The 21,641-nt window shown below is 55.6% G+C and overlaps 1 protein-coding gene across 4 annotated transcripts in view; it reads right to left on the bottom strand.

The window, feature by feature from the left end:
* The window catches only part of RPTOR (regulatory associated protein of MTOR complex 1), a 333,192-nt gene that overhangs the window by 94,221 nt on the left and 217,330 nt on the right, over window positions 1-21,641 (bottom strand). For all 4 annotated transcript variants that reach the window (XM_038546355.1, XM_038546354.1, XM_038546353.1 and 1 more), the window contains 3 exons: window positions 15,398-15,498; window positions 14,713-14,857; window positions 2,580-2,655 (listed from right to left, as the gene is read on the bottom strand). In XM_038546355.1, coding sequence (XP_038402283.1) covers window positions 2,580-2,655; window positions 14,713-14,857; window positions 15,398-15,498 — 322 coding nt within the window. The remainder of the gene's footprint in view (window positions 1-2,579; window positions 2,656-14,712; window positions 14,858-15,397; window positions 15,499-21,641) is intronic.

Raw genomic sequence — 21,641 nt, forward strand, 5'->3', positions numbered from 1 at the left:
AAATTTTAAGTAAAGACAGCCTCAGAGTTACTAACTTCTCCTCTCCTCAGGCTCCAGTGACTCGGCCTGGCCCGGGCCCAGCATTATTTGTAGGGCCTGCAACCTGGAAACTCAAAGTGCCCAGAGCGTGGGGCAAATGGCCTTTGAGAATGCCACCCTGTGATAAGCGCTACCGCCACGAAAGCAGGCGTGACGCTGAGTGAAAGTGGAGAGACACGAAGGCTACCATTCATCCAAGTGCACAAAACCAGGCAAGAGGGTAGCTGCCCTCGGGGAGAGCAGATAGAAGGCAGCAGGGAGGGGCTCCCGGGGCTCCCAACCCGCAGCTGCTTGATTTGGGTGCTGGTTACTCCCGTGTGTTCATCTCATAAAAACTCCTCAAGCCACACATTTACGGAATGCAATTTTCTCTATGTACGTTCGGCTCCAGAAAACGTAGAAACAAAATAAAAAAGCTAGCATGTGGTCTACCTCATTTACCCCTCCCTGTCATAATTTGGGGGAAATTATTCCCATATGCAGAATACTGATTCCAGCAGATTAGAAATGAAGTACTGAGATCCTTGGAAGCATACCTGGCACCGCAGCGGAAGGGTAATAATCCAGGAACCGTATTATTTTACGTAAGACTGTATAGTTCCAATCCCCTAAGGATCAGAACAAAGTAGAACCATACACAGTACAAAAAGCTGAAATTATATTAGGTTTTCTGCACATGTGTTTGTGGCCACAGGCCCTGGCCTCCTCTGGTGAGCTGAGGCACGTGGGAGGGCTACCCAGCCGCGGTGGGGGGGGTTGTGGCTGTCCCCAGTGTCCTGTGACCGTGTATGAGCCTGGCCCCTCCCTTAGAGCTTAGGTTCCACAGGAAGGGGACTCACAGGCAAAGCCAAGCACACTGGTGAGAGCTGAGGGAAGGCTCTGCCAACTTCTCTTCCCGGCTTAAAATGCAAAGCAGTCGGTGACGTAAATGGTGAGTGTGTTAAAGAAAAAGGCAGCTGGAGAGAGGGATGGATAAGCTCGAGCAAGTGCGGCCTGAGCTGTGGGCGTGCAGGTGCTCACTGTGCAGTCCTCTCAGTGTTGCTATAGGTTTGAAAGTTTTCATACTAAAATGTGAAAAATTTCAAGCAATAAAGAGGGAGGAAATATGAGATACAAAAGCGAGGGAGGCCTCTTAGCTTATCACCCCCACCAGGCACATCAAGATCTGAGGAGTTACACACATACACACACACACACGCACACGTACCCCCCCACAGATATGCACAATGCACACAGGTACATACATGCACACACACATATAATGGACACGCATACACATCATACATGCATACTCTATACAGATACACCCCCCACATAAACACACATACATATATGCATACACACAAATCTACACACACGTACACACATGTCCCTAGACCCTCACACAAATATGTGCACATGTACACACAGTAACCAGAAACACCTATGTACCTACATATACATACATGTACATGGACCCACATCTTACAGAAACACATGTGAACACCCCATGCCACAGATACACATGTACACACAGATGTGCACACATGCATACACAACCCAGATACACACACGTGCACACTCGTGTACATGGACACACTCCACAGATATGCATAATGCACATGTGTACACACATACAGATATGCACACAAACATGCATCACAGACATGCATGTCTGCACATTTACAGACACACCTAATACAAATATACAGACATGTACACGGACACACCTCACACATGCACACATACCCCATGCTTGACCTGAGCACTCAGCCTGTGTTTACTATTTCAGTCCTCTGTGTCCCTTTAATTGGATACCACCCTGATTCCCCCTGTAAAACAAGGAAACTGAGGCACAGGGGAGTGAGCTTGTCCACTGTAGTCCTGCGTGGGGTCAGAGACGAAGGTGTGGGTAGAGATGGCCAAGGCTCTGACCCTCCAGCCTCACCCTCCATGGCCTGGAGCCACCCCGTCCCTCCACTGCCCTGGCCCTCCCAGGTCCGTGGGGGCCAGAGGGCGCATGTGCACAGATGTGAGTTACCACATCCCCTCCTTCAGGGCTCTTGAGGGAGGGGCTGGGTCTGGTGCACACATGCTCAGACTTGGTGCGCAGTAAACACTGGATAATCAAATCCTGAATGAAACACGGAGGCCGTGCAGCAGATGGAGCAAGGGGGGGCTCTTGGTGCGGGGCTGTGAGACAGATACTCCCTCAGGGCTGAGCTCTACACCCCCGGGTTCCAGGCAGGGTATCGGGAAACCCATAATCCATTCCAGTTAAAGGGCAGAGCGTAAAACACTGGGTCAGGGCGCAAAGTAGATTGACAAGAACATCATTTTAAAAGAAGACATTTCCTGAGAGCTCGCCATTTCAAAATCTTTAACCCCTGGTTGGTGTAATCTTTCAAACTTCTGCTAACTGCGCCTTTTCCCAGGCGGGCGAAGGAAATCTGACAAGCCAGCACCCTGGATGCCACACCCGCTCTGGCAGCTGTGCGGGCCGAGTGCCCAGGGTTGGAGCCGCCCCAGTGGACCATGCGGATGCCCTTTGAGGGACTCACCCGAAATGCAGTGCCTTCCTCGATGATGGTGGGCAGCTGAGAGAGGCAAATGTCGACGGCAAGGTCCCAGGCTTGCCTGCAGAGAGAACAGAGGGACACCCACCGGCGTTACTGACGGCTTCTGTGGGAGGGGCCCTGGCTGCGGGTCCTCAGAGGAAGCAGGAAGACATCTGGCGGCACGCTAGAGCCATTTTGTTTGTTAACATCGTCTCTCTTCAATTTTAAATGAGAAGAACTTGGGGAAAAATATGGGGCTTGCCTCCCTTTGCACTGCAGCTCCAGCCCACCGGATGGCCACAGTCCGTCCACGTCCAGGGAGCAGCCATGGCATGGCGAAGGCCGCAGTGCCAGTGGCACACACTAATGCCCCGCAGTGCTTTATTAGAGGCGACCAGTGTGGCGCCGGAGTGCCGCCCAGAGTCAGGACTGGCACGTACCACTGCCCTGCCCAGCACAGTGCCCTGGACCTGTGCCCACCACGAGCCCGTTGGGGATGAGGCAGGCGGTGCTTGTTTGAGGGAACAGCAAGTCTCTCCCACGTGTGACCCTGGCCACCTCTCCACCAGTTTCTCATGGCATCAGGGCCTGGCTCAAAACCCATACAGAACAGTGAGTGGCCCGCCGGCCTGGCTCTGGGGTCCGGCATGTGTGGCTCCAGCTCCCAAGAGCCAGTTTCCCCACCTGTAACGGTAACGATCGTGCCTGCTTGTGGGGTCCTCGGGGGACCCTGGGGTAGCAGGCGCCTTGGCAGGGGCACCGACTGGCGAGGGACGCTCACAGCATCCATCGTTAGTTCTATACTGACGGAGACAGTCACCTCCCTTTCTCTACAGCCACGGATGGAAGCGTCGATGTCGTGGACACAGGGGCTCCTTCGCCCCTGCTCCCCCCTTCCCTTCCTCTTGAAGGCAGACTGGGGATCAGCTCACGGGTCTGGTTTCCAGCATGGCCAACCAGGGCAGCTCCTGAGAGGCAGGAGGCCACCTGCCATTGATGAGACTAACCCCCCCGTCCCCCTCCTCCCCATGCTTGTGTCCCCTGAGACGACGGCACCGGGAACGAAACATGTGAACAGCCAGAAACACAGGAAACACGTAAGACAAACAGAAGCCTAGAGGGCTCTCTGCCATTATTCAATCACACGGAATATATTCCAGGTTTCCCGACTGGCCCACTCTGAACCAGCGCGCCCTTCCCCCACCGATCTAATTAAGAGGCAATCAGCGCATAATCAAAAGTGCCTCAAAGAACAGGCAATAAATAGTCCCCATATGCTCAGTAAGCGCCCAGGCTGCAGGCGAAATGGTCCTTCAGTGGCGTTGAGGGACAGATCTGCTCTTTGTGAGACAGAAGCAGAGTCAATTACTGCAATTAAATGCTGTAAAAATTCCTTGAATATAATCAAATAAAAACTTTGGACTTGGAAGAAAGTGTGAACAAGCTGGGGGCAGGGAAGGTGTGAAGGGGGCGCAGGGGCGCCAGCCACGAACCCTGGCTCTGGGCCCTGGCAGTTGGCTTCGGCCGCTGCGGGTGCACCCGGGAACCGCACCTGGCGTGGAGGCCGCGGCACGGCCTCTCTCGGCTCCGTCTCGTTCAGATCAAGGGGCAAGAGGAATCCCTCCATGAAGATGCCCCGTGGTTGTCCGCAGTCCTGGCTGGGTGCTCCGGACACAGTATCGGGGGGCCCAGCCCGCCCGCCCCGGGGGAGGCTGCCGGGCAGTCTCCTGATGCCCGCTCGGTCCCTCCATAGAGTGGAGCCGCGCAGGGCCGGGGGTGGGGAGCAGGTGCCAGTCCTTTGCAGAGCGAGCTCCGAGAGGCCGGCCGCTCCCTCGGGTACCAAGTGCTCAAGCAGCCCAGGATGCAACTTTGGTTTGTGCACGGGGACTCTGGGGCTGCGAACATGCCAGGGGGCCCAGAGCGGGGCGCGGGGCAGAGAAGCTGCTCAGGGCCATGGATAGAGGGGCACAGCTGTCTGGGCGACAGGGAAGAGGGACTTGGCCCACAGGGCTGAAGAGCACGGCACTCGGGAGAACGTCTAAGACCCGCGGAGACCCCACAAAATCGCTGCGTGCGGCAGCCCCGTGACCCTCTCTGGGCCTCTGCAGGGGCCGCTCAGAGGACCCGGGCACCCACGAGAGCCCAGCAGCACGACAGCGGTGCTCTTGCGAGCGTCTTACCCATTGGCTAGAACCAGCTGCATTTTCTAGGGTAAGATCACAATGAACTTGGGAGTTTTAATTCAGGTTCTGGCTCGGGGAGAGTGGGAACGTGAGTCCCGGGAAGCCCGAGGCCGGGCTCCGGCGCCCAGGCGAGCGCCAACCGGGAGGGTGTCTGCGTTCGCACTTCCCACGGCCCACGCGGCCGCACTGCGGCGGGAGGGGGCGCCGCGACAGCCTGACCAGCTGAGCCGAGGCTCCTGCGCTGTGGGCTGCTCGGTGAGTCACTGCCCGGAAAACGTGCCGTGCAGGCAAGAGCTCGGGTTTTCAGGAAACGGGCCTCGGATGGCAGGCGCCCAAGGAGTGGGCCGGCAGGGAGCCTTCCAAGAGCGCGCGGCCTCCATCTGCGGCGATCGCTCAGCGGGCGAGGCGCCCTCGACGGAACGGAAAGCACGGGTTATTACTGTGCGGAGGGGCGAGGCTCCGGGACCTGCAGAAATCGAAAGTGAAGGCGACGAGTCCCTGGGGCTTCACATCAAAAATTAAACAGGAGCCGGCGCCACGCTTCGTCATTACGCCCCGCCTGAAGCACAGTCAGATGGAGATTACTTTGTGTTTTAACCTCAGTCTCTGTAGGGCTTTGCTCCCTCCTTTCCCCGGCTCAACACGCAGCCCCTCCACCCCCACCCCAGGACTGCGGCGACTGGACGGCACATCCGTCATTCCAGATGCGCTTTCTGACAAGCTTGGCCGTGGGCTCCCAGGGGACGCACGAGCTCTGGTCCATTTACACAGAGGGGGCCTGTCTGGGTGTGTTGTCCCCAAACCAGCTCCGCGGCAAGCCCAGCGAGCAGCGAGCACCCGGCCTCCTGGGCAGAACCGGAGCATGACCTCTTGGCATCCGGGCCTCACGTTCTCCCACCGCCTGAGTGGACAGGCACGTGAGCTAGATACTGGCCACCCGGTGGGTGCAGGAGAGGGTGCAGGAGCCAGCAGGAAGCAGGGGTGCCCGTGGGGCTAGCCACGGCGGGGCGGTGGGAAGCCTGGGTCCCAGTGGGTCACGCTCAGGTGACATGGAAAGAGAAATAGATCCTCCTTCACGAAGCCACTGGTGGAGCCTCTATCTACCGGCAGGGGAGGGGGAGGCGGTCTACAAGCAGGGGTGAGGCTGCAGGCCCCACATCACGGCCTGAGTGCTTCTGTAAGGAAGTAAAGATGACCACCCTCTCAGGTGACTGTCTCCTTCCCAGGTCTATGTGGTGGCACAGCTGGACTCGAAGTCTTCCTGTTCCATCCACTGGAGCATCGAGACACTCCGGGAAGCATGGCTGGCCCTCTGGGGGCATCTACTCAGGAACCATCTCAGCAAACACAGGAACTGGACCCAGAGCAGGGCTGGCACCCAAACACACACGTGCCCCAAACCCGGAAAGAAGGTGGAAATCGCAAGCAGCACCTTCATGCTCTCTTCCTGCCTTTACGCTCATTTTTTTTTTAGCCTGTGGGAGGGCACGGACCAAGACTTTGTCACCCCGGACGCTCCCCTGGGAAGCAAAGACCGTCTACGTGGGTCTTCCAGCTGCCTCTGGGTGTGAATGGACAGCAAGGCTCGTCCACGGTGGCCCCACGGGAAACCAGCAGGTGGACACTGAAGCCAGTCACTGCGAGGGCACTGGCTTAGGTCACTGTGGACAGAGAGCTTGGGAAAAGCATTTTAGAAACTGTGAACACTCCTAATTTGGGTGGTGGTGGGATCTATTTACCACTGAATGAACCCCCTCATGAACCCGCACTGCCAGAAACACCCTCGTCTCCACGAGCTTTGGTGGCAGCGACGAGGAAGCAGCTCCGGGAGCGCCGGCGCGGTGGGTCCTGCAGCAGGCTGGTTCCTCGTCGGCACAGACGCCAGAGCCGGGAGGGCCTGGGCTGCCACACTGACTGCAACTGATTGTTTCTGGCCAGTATTGCTTCATTATGTTCCTACGAGCATTTTCTTTTTTAAATCTGAAGCCTGATTTCATGTTCACCTCCTGATCAAAGTAGGCTAATGGTATAATTTTCAACATTTAATGGGATTGACTAATGTTTACTCTTTGGCTACAGACCCATGCTGGCACTGTCATTAGGAAAACCCTATCCTGAGAAAACGTGTGTTATATGCATATGATGCTCCTCGGAAATCTCATCACCGCTAATTTCTGTAAGAGAACCCTGTAGCTCTAGTTACATGGCATTTTTCAGCATTTCCTTCAAGATAGGAAGCCATAGTATCGAGCCGTTCAAGAAAAAGATGCCAAATGGAGAGGACCCTTTGATGTGGACCGTGAAGCATGACCCGCTCACAAGACGAGAGCCCAGGCTGCTGCGCCAAGACGCGGACACGCAGCACTGTGGTGCACGCCTGCCCACTGCATGGCTCCCAGGCTTCAAGGGCCCAGGTCACCAAGGCGCTGAATTCTTACTTCCACCCCAAGGACATCCAAGGTCACGGTCCCCTGCAGAGTCCCCAGCGGGCTCCAACATGAGTTTGGTTTGGCCCTTACAAAGCTTACTGTCCTGGCTGTAAACATATGTGCATATGTGTGTATGTATTTACTTATGTATTGGAGAGAGAGCGAGTGTGCACACGCGTGGGGCAGGGGGAGAGGGAGAGAAAATCGCAAGCACACTTCTCGCTGAGCACGGGGCCTGACATGGAGCTCGATCTCACGACCCTGAGATTGTGACCTGATCCGAAATCAAGAGTTGGGTGCCTAACTGACTGAACCACCCAGGCGCCCCCGGCTGACTACATTTTAAAATAAGTAAGTTGTAAGTGAAAGTGTGAATCCATGAGCTCAAAGTGCCATGAGGAGCGGCACTGCAGTCGAGTGCCAACACCCGGCACGGCCGATACCCCTGGCCCCCTGCCCCCACCCCCACAGGTGCTCCCACAGGACGGACACACACGCTGCAGCGTCTGCCGCCAGAGCAGACCAGGACAGAGGCGACTGCTGCCTGGAGCCGAGGCTCCTGGCCCTGTATTCTGCTCAGAGAGCGCACCTTCAGGTGATGGGTCCGTCGGCACCCTGCTGCACGGTTCCTGAAAAGCCGTCCTTTTACGGTCCACGCCCCCGACAGTCGCTGCTGGCACATCACCAGGAACCCATGCAGTCCCCATGCCGGCCCAGCCAACCCAGTCGGTGTGCACCGGCGGTACGAGGGGCTCCCGTGCAAGGGCCTGACACGACCCCGGGGATGCCAGGTCCCTTCCCTTGACACGGCCCACCTGGGCCGCTCACCCACAGTCCCCTACAACCTGTCCTGTACCGCCCGCGCTGTGGCATCTCGTCCCACCACGGGTACTCACAGAGGAGCCCCTGGCTTCGGAGATGCCGAGTCCTCCCTCTCAGCAGAGAGGGACAGCGCGCCTGCCTTCCAGGCCCGTTCCCTCGCTCCCTCGCGTGCTACACTGACACGACAACATCTGTTGCCAGGCTGTGTCCAGGATTAGGAAGATGATCACACCAGGAACCCAGTAACGGGACCCAGTACACGGCCTGGCACTTAGTAGGTGCTCAGTAAGTGGCAACCACTCGCATTGTCATCTACCCGTCAACTGCCTTGAATCTTCGGGCTCCCAGGGTCTGCAGGCCTCCCCCTGGAGCCCCAGGGAGCCTGCCCACCCTGCACACTCCCGGCGGACTTGTTTCTGCCCCTCCCACCGCCCGGGTGCCTGCTCTGGGGTTGGTCACAGGCAGCACCACCTACTCAGCTTTCCAGGCGGAGCCCTGGAGAGGTCCCACTGTCCTGCCCGCCCACCCCCGGATGGAACTGGTCACCGAGCCCTGTCCATCTCGGCAGATGAGACACTGAAATCTGGCTCCTCACATCCAGCCACGTGGTCACCGCCTGGGCCCCAGCGCAACATGCTACACAACCTCCACTACTTCTCATGCGGGTCCTCCCGCATGGGCTGGGGTCGCTGGCTCCTGCCCTGCCCTGCTCACCACCGCAAGCACATGAAGCTCCTCTGCAGGGCCAGCTCTGCCCCTTGCTGCAGCAGCTCTGGACACAGCCACACCCCGGGCCCCCCTCCAGTGGCGTTCCGTTTCTCTGCTCTCCTGACCACACCCCTCCTCCTGCCAGCATGACACCCTCCGGGGTCCTCCTGGCTCTGTGAGCCGTGGGTGCGTTTCCCTCGCCATGAACACACTGTGTGACGACCCCCTTCTCCAGGCAGCAATCCCCTTGGGGCCAGGCCTCATTTTTGATGTTTGGACAATTAAACCTGGTGTGGTGTGGGGCTTTGCCCAGCTCTCCCTCCTCGGGCTCAGACAGGACAGCACAGGGCAGGACACTCACACTCATGCTGGACACGAGCAGGTCAGGATGTCTACAGGTACAGGGACAGGTGACTCAGGACGCAGGGCTCGCCGGCAGGGCTGGGGGAGTGGGTGGGCAGCTGCCTTGGGGTCACAGCAATGCCCAGCAGGGTATCTTGTTCCTGTACCAGGAGCCTCCTGGGTTGGGCTGAGGGCACAGGGTCAGGGGGCCCCCGCCTCCTTCTGACCAGGGACTGTCCCACCACGGATAGGCTTTTCTTCCAGAGTGCTCCTCAGCTGCATTCAAGCTCCCCGAGGATGGAGGCTGTGCTGGGGCCCCAGGACCCCACATCAGTAGATACTCGGGCACTACTTTACACTTTTCTAGAGTGGCTTTTTATGGCCTTTACAAGGCCCATACAGGTACAAGTCCAGTGCCCAGGACTTGGCAGGGGTGCAAGGTATCCCCGCAACGTGCTGCTTCAAGGACAATCCTGTCTGCTGTACAAACTCAGGACTGAGTCTAATGTGTGTGAGTGATTTCCAACTTGGAATTTTAATGAGCTCTTGTCACAACATTTGAAACATACCAAGTGAGACCAAGTCCCAGCACCAAACCTTACGGGATTTGACTAGTCTCGTGTATCTTGTGCAAAGAAGTACTCAACAACTTCTTCTGTCTCTGGTTTTGTATTTTGACAAATAATGCCTTAATCATAATGACTCAATTGTTAGAAACAGCTTCTGGTGTTTCAAAAGCTTCGAAGAAAATCTACATGCAGACTTTATAAAAGCAGCATCTGCTGACTTTTAAAATGGAGAGCCCGCGCTCGGCCCCACGGCCCAGGTGCCAGCGCCGCTCACCCCAGGTCACCGCTCCGTTCCACCTTTCTGCGCGGAACGCATATCGTGGTATAGATACGGTTGATTCTGTTGATTCCGTTTGGGGTCTGCTCTTGTCGTTTAACACATTTCGTACAGTAATAAATAGTCTTCATAAACATAACATAAGATTGCTTCCACTGTTTCAAGTACATGTATCTTAACTGTGCACCTGCTCCGTTAGGTACCAGGGTGAGTCGCAATCCTCCTCTTTATAGCTAAAATTCTGACAAATGGCTTAGCTTGTCAAAATCTTTCAGAATGTCTCATCTCTCACGGTCCTTGGTCCTTCCTCAGCACCTGCCGAACCATCCTCCTGAGCGGGGACAGGTGGGTGCAAAGTGGACAGTGCAGCAGGGGGCCTGAGGCCAGCAAGGTCACAACCGAAGGCACAGGTGCAGGGTCGAGTGGTTCCGAGGTGTCCGTGGGTAGGACACGGCAAGACAAATCAGATTCCAGAATGGCTGCACGCCTGGCCACTTCCAATGTCCAGCTGGAGGGAGAGACCCAGGGCTCTGGCCCCGCACATGAGGCTGACTGAACATGGGTGCAAGAGGGAACTGGAGTGCACGTGAACCACGGAATCCTTCCTGTGGAATCCACGCCACCCTGCCTCACCCAGCTGGGTGCAGGGCCACTCCTCCACCATGGCATCTGATCAGACGCATTCCCAGACACCACACAGGCTGACTGATGATGGAGATGCCATGACCCAGGTCGACCCGTGTCCCCGTCACACATCTGGGAGCCTGCGTACATGATGTGTCCACGCAGAGCCGTCTGGGGCTGCACTGCCCCATCGTGGCCGGGCCCTGCTGTGGGGCCATCCGCTTACCTCCCTGTGCCTCCTGCGATCACCTGTGAAATGGGGCTGTTGGCACCAACACCTCTGTTGTGAGGGGTGGGACTTAGTGCACGGACAGCACAACACATGACCCACAGAAGCTACTTAATAAGTAAGTCACTGGCGTTATTACTTTTGTATTCAGCACCTTTGGATCACATGCCACCACTTGTCTGTGCCTCTGCCTCGGTAAAGACTGCGGCGCACCATCTTCTCACCCGCCCACGCCTTGCCTTCTGTACAGAAGTTCCACGGACTCTCCAGCTGTCTCCTTCAGCAAGATGGGGCTCATGGTGGAGACTCTGATGGTTGCCCCAGGGAGGGACCTGGGGCTGACCTTTAACAGAGCCCAGCAAAGAGGACACTGTCCCTGATGCTACGTCACTGTGTTAGACTGCTGTGCCCTTGCCAGCCGAGGCAGCTCGAGGCCACACACGGGACCCCATGGGGCAGGGGCTGTGGGTCTCTGCAGCCTGGTGAGACCCCCAGCAGACCAGAACCCTGCCCCACAGAAACATCATAACCAGTGTGCTTTAAGCCACTCAATCTGCAGGAATATGGTTATTCAGCAACAGGTAACAATACACACCTTGATTCTTCTGACTGCAGGATTTCTATTTCTAAATAGAAGACTGTGTCCGTCAGAAAAAGAGCCAATGGGTTTTCTTACAACATGCATTTAGTTTGTGGTTGGTTTCCGTGTTCCCTTTCGTTTCGGCACAGAGGCTCTGGCGTTCATCAGCCCCCCCTGTGCTAAGCCCGGGTTCAGTGGGACCTGACAAAATGGCTTCTTCACTTTCATGGGAAATGCCAGGAAAGCACATGAGATACATGCTTAAGGTTCGGGTTCAAAATGAAAAAGAAAAAAATATTCAAAGTACATAAATTCCTTTGGCCATGATGGTAAAACCAAACCCACGGCTCCAGCCCATCTGCACAGCCCACCACCCTGGGGCCCAGAGCCCTTGGAGGCAGCCACCAAGGAGCGAGTACGTGTCACCTCCCTGAGCTTGCTTTACAATAAATCTTTCCTCCAGGATATCTATTGAACTACATTATGGAAAGACCATGATGGACACGCACAGTGGAACAGGCTGGAGAGTAAGGAGGGAGGGCCGGGAGCGGAGGTCTATCTCCACCCCCTCCCACAGTTCCTGCTGGATGGCCTCCTTCGATGAGGCAATCACAAGGCGGCCGGGTGGCATCTCTGTCCTTGGCCTGGGAGCACTGCAATGGCACTGTCACACCCTGACTTCTGGGGACATGCTCGTACGAACAAAATTCACTCCCAGTGGCAGGCAGGAGCTGGACAGTCCCACAGTCCCGGTGACGGAGCTCAGAGCCAACTGGAAAGACATTCACTGTTCTGGATTAGGAAAGAGAATGTGCTTCAAGGAAGCAGGCTGCACAGGGGCCAGGAAGCTGGACTCCTCGAGGAGAGCTGCTTCCACTTTGTGCTTCTGACTTTGAAAGGTCCCTTGGGGTGACAGCGGCCTGGCCCTCTCAGGACGATGAGGACTATTCTGAGGGGTCACCCCATCCTCAGAACCGCACAGGGTCAGGGGTCGGCTGAATGGGGCCACCAAGGTGTACTGCTGGTTGACTTCCCTCCCCACCCACCCTGCTGTCTCTTGTGCCCGGCTCTGGTCTGAGCACCCCCAACAGCACCTGGTGCCAAGCCACGGCTCCGGCACAAGGCCGACCTGCAACAACTGGAGTCCACCTGACAGGGAGCAGGGAGGGCAGCACACCAGGCGGCGCTGCGCACGGTGGTGGACCACTGAGGCTGATGGGGTCCAAGGGACCCCAGTCCTCAGGGTACGTTCTAGCCGCAGAGGGGCCCAGAAATGCTCAGGGTAGCCAGACCAGGAAAGGACGGCACGGGTGAACACAGATGGCTGCTAGCCATTCCACTGCCTCGCCACACCGTGAGGCTCTCCCCACGCTCACTGGGGCCTTGGTGGATCGCTGTGTCGTTCATGTTTCTGTGCACAGCACATACATACACGTGCAGATTTGCTTTATGAGATTCACAGGAGCTAACTTCGCAGGAGAGAGGGCCATCCTCCCAGCCTTGGGGCCAGCAAGGAAAGGCGTCCTTAGTAGCAATGGTGGGATCATGAAGCGCTGCTGTCACGTCTAGATCTGAGACTATAAGCAGTTCCCACACAAACTCTAGAGGTCAGAACATTCCAAGGGGCCAATCTGGGGAAAGGCAGCAGGAAGATGAGAGGAGGCTGGCCAGCTGCCCTCACTCCAGCCCCGCCTGTCCCGTCTGCTCTCTGCCGTCTTCTCCAGCACGACCCGGCGTTCACTCCATGCCACTGAGCCTATCTCGCAGGAGGCGTTTCTACTGCCAGAGAAGTGTGCGCTGTCCGGGGAGCGGGGCTGGGGCTCGGGCGGGAGGGGACAGAAGGACACAGACTGATTCTCTCCGACAGTAGTGCCGGAGTCATTCTCGTCTCAGCCAGTGGGGCCCTGCGACCTGGAAGGTGCACACACTGGGCGCTGCTGTGCTGCCCACGTCCTGTGGCATACCTGGTAATCTTTCCAGACCACATGCGGCACTGACTCCGTGGAGGTTTTTGCCCTTTTCTTCCCTTTTTAAAGAAAAGCTGTTTTATAAAAACCTGGTTCAGAGGAAAAAGACAGGATTTAAGACATCACTTTTCTCAAGGGAGAAGGTTGTTTGGAGCATCCACACTTCTGGAAATGCCGGTCTTCACACTAATGATTCACTCTAAGTACCCAGAGGGCGCCGAATACCCGCCAATGCCAGCCCTGTGGAGTGGTGGGAGCAGAGCTGCTCTCCCCCATTCTGGGCACATGCGACCTACTTGCTGCACGGTGTTCCGTCCTCACGTGCCCCCGAGGCGGCACTCCGCGTCACTCCGGGTACGGAGGAGGGTGTGTGCTCTAACTCCCTCTGTACGGTCCGCTGCTGTGGCCAGCACAGCATGCCCCGGTTTGCCTCACAGATGACAACATTCCTTCCTGATTTCCCTTGAGTGGATGAGGGCAGTGAGTCTACAAACCCGTCCTTGGTACTCAAGAGTTTTCAGTGTCGGGGGAAAACAGTCGTGCACGTATTTAAAAAAAAAAAAAAATCACTAGCTGAAATATGCCTGACCATGAGAACACACCATGAGGGAACTGTTTTCAAGTACCTGCGTTAGGGGTTCTCCCAGACAGACACGACTCAGACTCACTTCCCCTTTGCTGTCACCCCATCTCTGCCCGTGTTACAGAAGCCAGGAAACAGGAAGAAACCCAACGCCTTCAGATTTGGTATCTAAACTAGACAACTCACATTAGGATCCTTTTTACCACTAGTTACTACTATTACTAGTAGCGTAAGTAGCAACGGTGGGCGAACTATAAGCAATGGTCAAACAGCCTCACTCGTGTGCAGTGTGTGCACACGTGCGACTGTGTGAGTGGAGGCACATGGGTGTGTACAGTGTGTCGCACACACGGGTACATACATGTGAGCGTGTGTACATGTGTGCTCCTGTGATAGAAGCCTACAAATTAACTGGTCACGAGTCCAGCAGTTAAGCTGGTGGAGCAATCTGGGACATACTTCATAACCCTGCTGCCAGTTTCTCTCCGCAGAACCGGCTCCTGCAGAGTCAGAAGCTCGCGTGCAAGCCTCTCCCATCCCGGGTTACTGGACTGAAGTTACCTCCAGAGTGGCTGGGCCTGCTCCATCTTCAAAGACCCTCCAGGACACCTGCGTCCCTGAAGGAGACTCACATTTCCCATCTACAGAGCTTTAGATAGGGACTCTGCCTACTTGTTAACACCACTCGGGTCTCCAAGGTGCTGGCAAGTCCTTCTATTTTGCTTCCCATAATTCCATTAAACTTGTCCTACCGCAGAAATGGACAGAAACCGAGCCATTTAGACACATCGCATTGGCCGGCACTGCCCAGCTGGACACTTACCACATCGCGTGCATGTAAGTGGGAGGCAGGCGTGGGCTGCTGACGGGGGTGCAGTTGTAAGACCTCATGATCCTTTCCGCCAGGAGAAAATTTCGAAACAGACTAGCCACCAACAGGTCCTGTCTGAAGAGCTTTTGGAAGAGATCTGAGGACAGATAAAACAGAAAAAGGTATCTTCAGTGACCCACATTCAGCGTGTAAAGCCAAATACACAGACTTACCTCCATCAGAATTTTTTACAAGCAGGTCAGGACGAGTAGGCACGTTTCCCATTGGCGATGCTACACACACACACTCACACGCATAAGTACAAGCACACACCAAACCCCAGCCAGTCACTAATGAAAAAATATAAACAAGTCTTATAATAGCACTTCAGATTTTAAGAAATCTGGATTGTGCCAACGTTTATGAAGAAAAGTGAGCCCTGAGTCCACACAGACAGTATCACACGGACGTCAGAGCGAATGCTCACATGGAGCTCAGTGTCCACCGCTGTTCGTGGTGTCTGACACGCGGGGACACCTGGAAATCCTGCCTCCTCCTCCTCCTCCTGCCCCCTCAGCATTGCTCACTGACAACCTCCTTGCTTCCGTTTTGCTTCCCTCCCTCTAAGGGGCGGCATCTCCCGACTGTGAGGCAGTAGCCCTCCCTGCCCCAAGGGGACCGGTCTGGGCAGCCTCACCCCGAGGGAGCACATTCCACGCGATGGTGTCTGTGATTGCTGTGAAGATCCAGTTCAGTTCTCCCAGGGGGGTCCTGCGGTCGTTCAGCCGGCCAGGAATCCTAGGAGACATGGTGTGCTTTCGTTAGTGACTGTCCAGAGAGCCCTGGCTATGGCAGAGGGGGGGAGAGAGGAGACAAGAAGCTCAGAGCAGAGGCAGGGGGAACACCCTGCCAGGCCAGTGTACTTCCAGCTTCGCAGCTGAGAACGCAGCCTCCGTCCTCACCTCCCTTCCCTCGGGTGCCCCGATGCATAGACCAGACCCCTGGATACACACACCACTCTTGTGGCTTCCACATACGAGAGATGGGCCATGGCCAGGCCCGAAGGGCTACTGTGGCATCTGCTACCGAGGAGCCTGGGCCACACTCTTCCATTCCACATCCCAGCCCTGTGGCTCCAGGCTGCAGGGGTACACTTTCAACCTGACCTCTGGGGAAGGAAAGCTCGGCCTCTGAGGTCAGCCTATCTTCTGTTCACTCATCAGACATCTGAGTGCCTACCACTGCAGGGCCAGGTGCCGCTCTAGTGCTGGGATGCAGAGGTCAGTGGTACCGTCAAGGCCCTGCTCTCGGGCTCACGGTCTGCCCAGAAGCTAGTCAGCAAGCACAGGTGTAATAACGCAGAGACCAAGACCACAGAGAAGGAGGGGTGGGAGGGGGGGTCCAGGTGGTTGTGCCACAGGCGAGGGTGAGAGAGCAGGCGGAGTCGACACCCAGGGGAGACCGAGTCAGGCCGAGCCCAGAGGTGTGCTTGTGCCTGCAGTACAGCCTGGCTCTGCCGTGTAGCAACTTTAATTAGGTCTGACAGGAAACTCTTTTTTTTCCTCCCCAAAGGAAAATGTTCACAGTAATTTGGCTCAGAGACTAAAGTGTGATTCCTGCTATTTCTAAGATTTCACAGATTAATAATTGCCATCATAGTAACTCGTTTGAAGGCACCATCTCTGCACGGATTCTGTTCAAAGCGGCTGACTGCAGTAAGGGGCACCGCTGAGCAGGGCTAACTTCCTACTCTGACTGTACCTCCCACTAGAGGAAGAACACATCCTTCTTACTTCCACAAGTGATAGGACAAGAAAAAAGAAAGGTAAGATATTTGAAAATAGCATTACTGCTCAAATGGTCTGAACCCTTGGAAAAGAAGTCCAAAAAAAAAAAATGTACATCAACAGGGAGACTCCAGTTTCTTTAAACTGAAAGGCTTTGCAAACACAGTCAAGCTACTGATCATGGCTTAATTTACTTAGAAAGAAGGATTATTATTATTATTATTTTTTCGGAGAGAGAGAGTGTGAATGGGGACAGAGGGAGGAATTTTTTTTAGATGTTTATTTATTTTACAGACACAGAGCGGTGAGGGGGAGCGGAAAAAGGGGAGATAGAGGAGAGAAAGACTCTCAAGATTGATGCAGGGCTCAATCTCAGATCCTGAGATCATGACCTGAGCTGAAACCCAGAGCTGGACGCTCCACTGGCTGAGCCACTCAGGGGCCCCAAAAGCAATTTTAACTGGCTCTGTGTGCTGGGCACCACTGAGGATTTCCACAACTTAAAGGGAGTCAAGGTCTCCAGGTAAACACTTAGCACAAGGCCGACAGGACTGTCTCACTTTCTCATCCTTTCTCCACCCCACTCTCTTCCAAAAGGAGAGCACATACCAGGTGGCCAGGATCTAGGAGCAGCACAGCACAGCAAACATCGCCAGCCCTCAACAAGCAGCACCAGAGCCTCCCTGCAGAGCTAGGGGAGCAGGGGGTGCACCTCCCAAGAGCACGCAGTCCGCGAAGGCGTTCGACTGGCATCCTCGTTGTCAGCCTGCAAGTGCCAGTGCAGACTCCTGGGTCGCTGCCACAGAGGGAACATGGCACTGGGGATGATGGGAAGGAGGGGGCTTTGAGAGGGCCGAGGGTGGACATGGAGCCCAGACAGAGCAGCCAGTGGCTTGGGTCCTGCATCTGGGGAGGAGGAGCACAGGTACCGAAACCTTTCTGAGTAAGATCATTCACAAGCTCACCAGCAGTAACACGGCACCTTCCTCTGCATGAGGACTCTCCACAGGGTGGCTCGGGTGAGGAACTGGCGCACCTGGAGGGCGTGTTCAAGGTTGAAGCCCCGCTGTCTAGGACCAGCAGACACACAACGGCTGGAGCACGCAAGGAACAAGCACTTGAGAAAACGGTGATCCTGAATGTCTCATGACGGGTTCTCTCTCTCAATATATTCAGGGTTAGCCAAATTGCAAGGTGAGAGGGCACGTCCCCAACTCGGACGCCAACTGCAGGTTCCATGGGTTCCCAAAACCACTTGTGGCTTTGAGAATTTACTAGAAGGACTCTTATAACTCAGTGAACGCTGTTATGCTCATGGTTACAGTTTATTAGCGAAAAATACAAAGAGACGTTCAAGCCAGTGCAGAGACTCTGCATGGGGCAGACTCCAGGAAAGGTATCAAAGGTGGGGCTTCCATGTCCCCTCCCGGCATATCCACATGTGACAACACGCACGGAGCTCCGCCAACTGGGGGGCCCTGGGCCTTGGTGTCTACCTCAGAGTCCTGGTTGGCCAACTGGCTGCCCACGAGCTGGATCTCAGCCTCGAGGTGGACAGACACCACACTCAACCCCCAGCTGAAATCACACACTTGCCCTCTCCAGTGGAGTGGTGGGCCCCCATCCTGAGACGACCCAGTGTGGCCAGTCCCCACCCCAAACAATGAACTCCTGCCTTCTCTCTGCCGCCAAGTTCTTGACTACATAAGTGTTAAATCTGTTCAAGATCAAAAACAAACCTATTCAGGACTAGATTTCAGATTCTGGATTCACATGTCGCCCCGGGTGTAGCATCTTCACTGGACTAAAACCCCAGAGGTGTGTTCATCAGAGGCTGGGCTGTGTTGTACACATAGGCCTTCCAGCAAGGTGGTCTCAGGGGAGTGCTGCTTGCCTTCACCCCACTTTGGATGGCAAGTCAGCACCACGTGAAGACAAAAAATCCAGCCTGACCACTGAATAGCACGAGTCAGGGATGCGCCAGCCCCTGGACAGTGCTCTGAGCATGGAGCCAGCACCGCCTGTTTGGAAAGGACAGACCCATGAAGGCCAGAGGACACCAGTATCCCTTACCTCAGCAAGTCTGCTTCCAGAAATCAACCCCAAACTGGACTCCTGCAGATGCAGTGTTTTATTTACGGGGGTGAAAAGTCAGAAACTAGGAATGTTACCAGAACGAAAGAAATGAGTAAATTACAGAACCAACCACGTGACATCACTACAAGCTATTAGACAGTTACTTATGAATATTTCAACAATGTGGGAAAACGCATGCTTCCTGACATTTAGTGAGGAAGCAAGACAAACACCGTAGTCACCACCATGCAGGACGCGCAGGCAGCGAAGTCAGAAGACAAAGCCTCAAGGTACGACCGTGGGGAGGCGCTTCCTGTCTCACGTGTGCACACGGTCAATATCTGCTACATGGCGTATGCCCCACTGGAGCGATGGGCGGCAAGCCAAGCCCCGGTTCCCTTGCCTCCCCACCCTGAGCCCCTGGTGCTCACGCCAGGGGAGGGGGCAGCTGGTGGGTGACAGGGTGGCACTCTTGGAAGAGTCCGGCCAAGGTCTATTTCCAAACCTGGACCAAGCGCATCACTGCGTGAGCCAGCGCGTCCTGAATCAAGACGAGATGGCCCAGCATGAGCGGGTTCCTCGGGGTCCGATCTCTCGGGTAAAGGAAACCCGCATTCCCAGCAGCACGGAGCTGCTGACCAGACTCCTGTCTTGCTGGGCAGGCAGCCAAGCCATGGGGACAAACAAGGCCAAGCCCTGTCAGGCTACGGTCAATGTGCACTTAGGTGTTTAGAAAAACATGCAGCTTGTGACAATCGCCAGCAGAAAAGTACAAAAGTAGGCTCCCACTACGATTGCCCGGAGGTTCCATCCATCGCTCACTAAGCTCATCGTGAAAGCAGAGACAAAGCTGTGTGCCTGACGGATCTCAGACAGACGTCATTCAAACCGACCCATCCACCCATGAGTCCGAGACGCACCCTCTCCGCGCGCAGACTGGGGTGCGTACTCGGGATGGCAGGGTGGAACCTTGTCGACTTCCTGCCTTGTCACGTCGCTTGGGATCCAATCACTTCAGAAACTTTTTGTTTCTGTTTTCCTTTCTGTACCAGAGCCTAGGAAAGAACGTCAAAACCCTGCGTGCTCTGGAGGCCGTTGGACCGTGGATGGCTGACCCCGAGCCACGGAAGGAAAGGGCAGCACGGAGGGTGGAACCATCACAGGGTTCCTCAGACCCCCAAGAGTTTCATTAATAACAAAAGTGGTTCTATTAAAATTCAAATCCAGGGTGTTAATCAAGGACTAACTTTTGTGAGAAAAGCATGCAAAGCTGCCGTTTGGGAGCAGATCGCTGAAGTGGGTGATGAGAAGAGCCAGACTCTCGCCCAAGCGGTGCTGTGTCCGGGGACCTTCTGGCATCTGTTCCCCGCTCTGAGTCACTGAGCCTGACCTTACATGCAAACAGGACTCCAGCAAGATGGACAGCACGGCTGAAGGACACAAGCCAGCAGCTACGTCCCTGAAGAACGCATGCCACTCCCTCCAACCCTGCATCACTGGCACCAGCCACTCACGTTCCCCAACATCTCGGCTCACCTACAGCTTTCAGATTCTGGCCAGAAATTAAGCTCCCCGACTTCCGTACCCAGGTCACCACCAGCAACCTCCACCCACACCCCAATCCTGATGAGGCCTGGAAGTGCCAGCAAGCTCTTGGACGTCAGAGTGGTGCCCTCCCTCTTGGGCCACGTTCTCCCTCGCTGACACCTGTCTTCCTACCCTCTGCCATCTTTGCAGTCAGTCCCACGGTCCCTGCACCAGATACTTGTCACTTGGCTTCTGACACGGCCAGCCCTGACCTGGCCGTCATCTTCTGGCCAATCCAGACCCTGGACTGGGTAGAGAGGGCATGGGCTACGTTCTCCTGCTGCCCTGACCACCGTGAGGACTAGGAAAGAGCACACGTGTGCGCTGTCCTGCTGAGGAGGTAAGCACACAGCCGCACTGTGGTCCTCCCGTCGTTCCCAGCCTTCCGGCCACCACTTCTGGCTGCCTCTGCCAAATACCTGCAGGGTCCTTCTGTTGTCCACAGGAAAACAAAACAACATAAAAACCCATAAAAACCCATCCCCTATGGAACCCACCAATCGTTATGGGCTGTCTGTTCTGGTCTCGATGTCTGTCCATCTGCCTCCTTCCCTAAGCTCTGCTCACTCATCTTCATTGCTCACTGCCATTACTACCACCATCGTCCCCTGGATCATGTCCCCACTTCAGGGGCCACGTGGATTCTCTTGCACCAAAGCTCAAAATCTCAGAGACACAGCTCATCTGCTCTCCAACCCCCAACCTCGGGCAGCTCACGTCTCTGGCTTCCCCCAAGAACCTCTCTGTCTGCCTTCTGCTGCTGAGCCGCTTCCTGGATTCAGGCTCTTCTGCTCCAGTTCACACTATGCAGGATGATGGCCCTTAGCCTAACTTTGGTCAAAATTCTGCTGGCTTCTCTATTTGCTAGTGCAGCATTTTCTCTCTTCCTTCCTTTCTTCCTTTCTCTCTCTTTCTTTCTAGATTTTATTTGAGAGAGACTGAGGGAAAGGGCACAGGGGAGAGGCAGAGGGAGAAGCAGACTCCCTGAGAAGCAAGGAGCCCAACCCAGGATTTGACCCAGGACCCTGAGATCATGACTTGAGCCAAAGCAGATGCTTCACTGATGGAGCCCCCCACGCGCCCCTGCTACTGCAGTGTTTTCAGTGACCGTGTTGCTACCTCTGCTTCAACAGATCTCACGTGGGCTGAGGAGTGGGGCGGGCAGCTCCCCACCTTCCTGGCTGCCCGTGCCTCCCGAGATGGCCTCTGGGAGGCCACAGGGCAGCAAGGGCAAAACCAGCGCCAGTGGAGTCAAGTAGAACATTCCCAGCTGGCTTCAAAACCACCGATACTCACCCAGCTTGCCACATTAAACTTTGAAGCTAGCTCCCAGTCACTTCTCCCTCCGTCCCTCTGGGCAGGTCCACCACCTCGCAGGTTGACGGATCTCTGCCTCCTCCCATTCTCCTGACCTGGAGGGGCCTCCCTGGCCCTCCCTGCACCGTTTCCAGCTCTGCATCTTTACAAGCAAAGCTCCAACATCACTGTCCA

The sequence above is a fragment of the Canis lupus genome, chromosome 9, assembly GCF_011100685.1.
Source record: "Canis lupus familiaris isolate Mischka breed German Shepherd chromosome 9, alternate assembly UU_Cfam_GSD_1.0, whole genome shotgun sequence".
Classification (NCBI taxonomy): domain Eukaryota; kingdom Metazoa; phylum Chordata; class Mammalia; order Carnivora; family Canidae; genus Canis; species Canis lupus.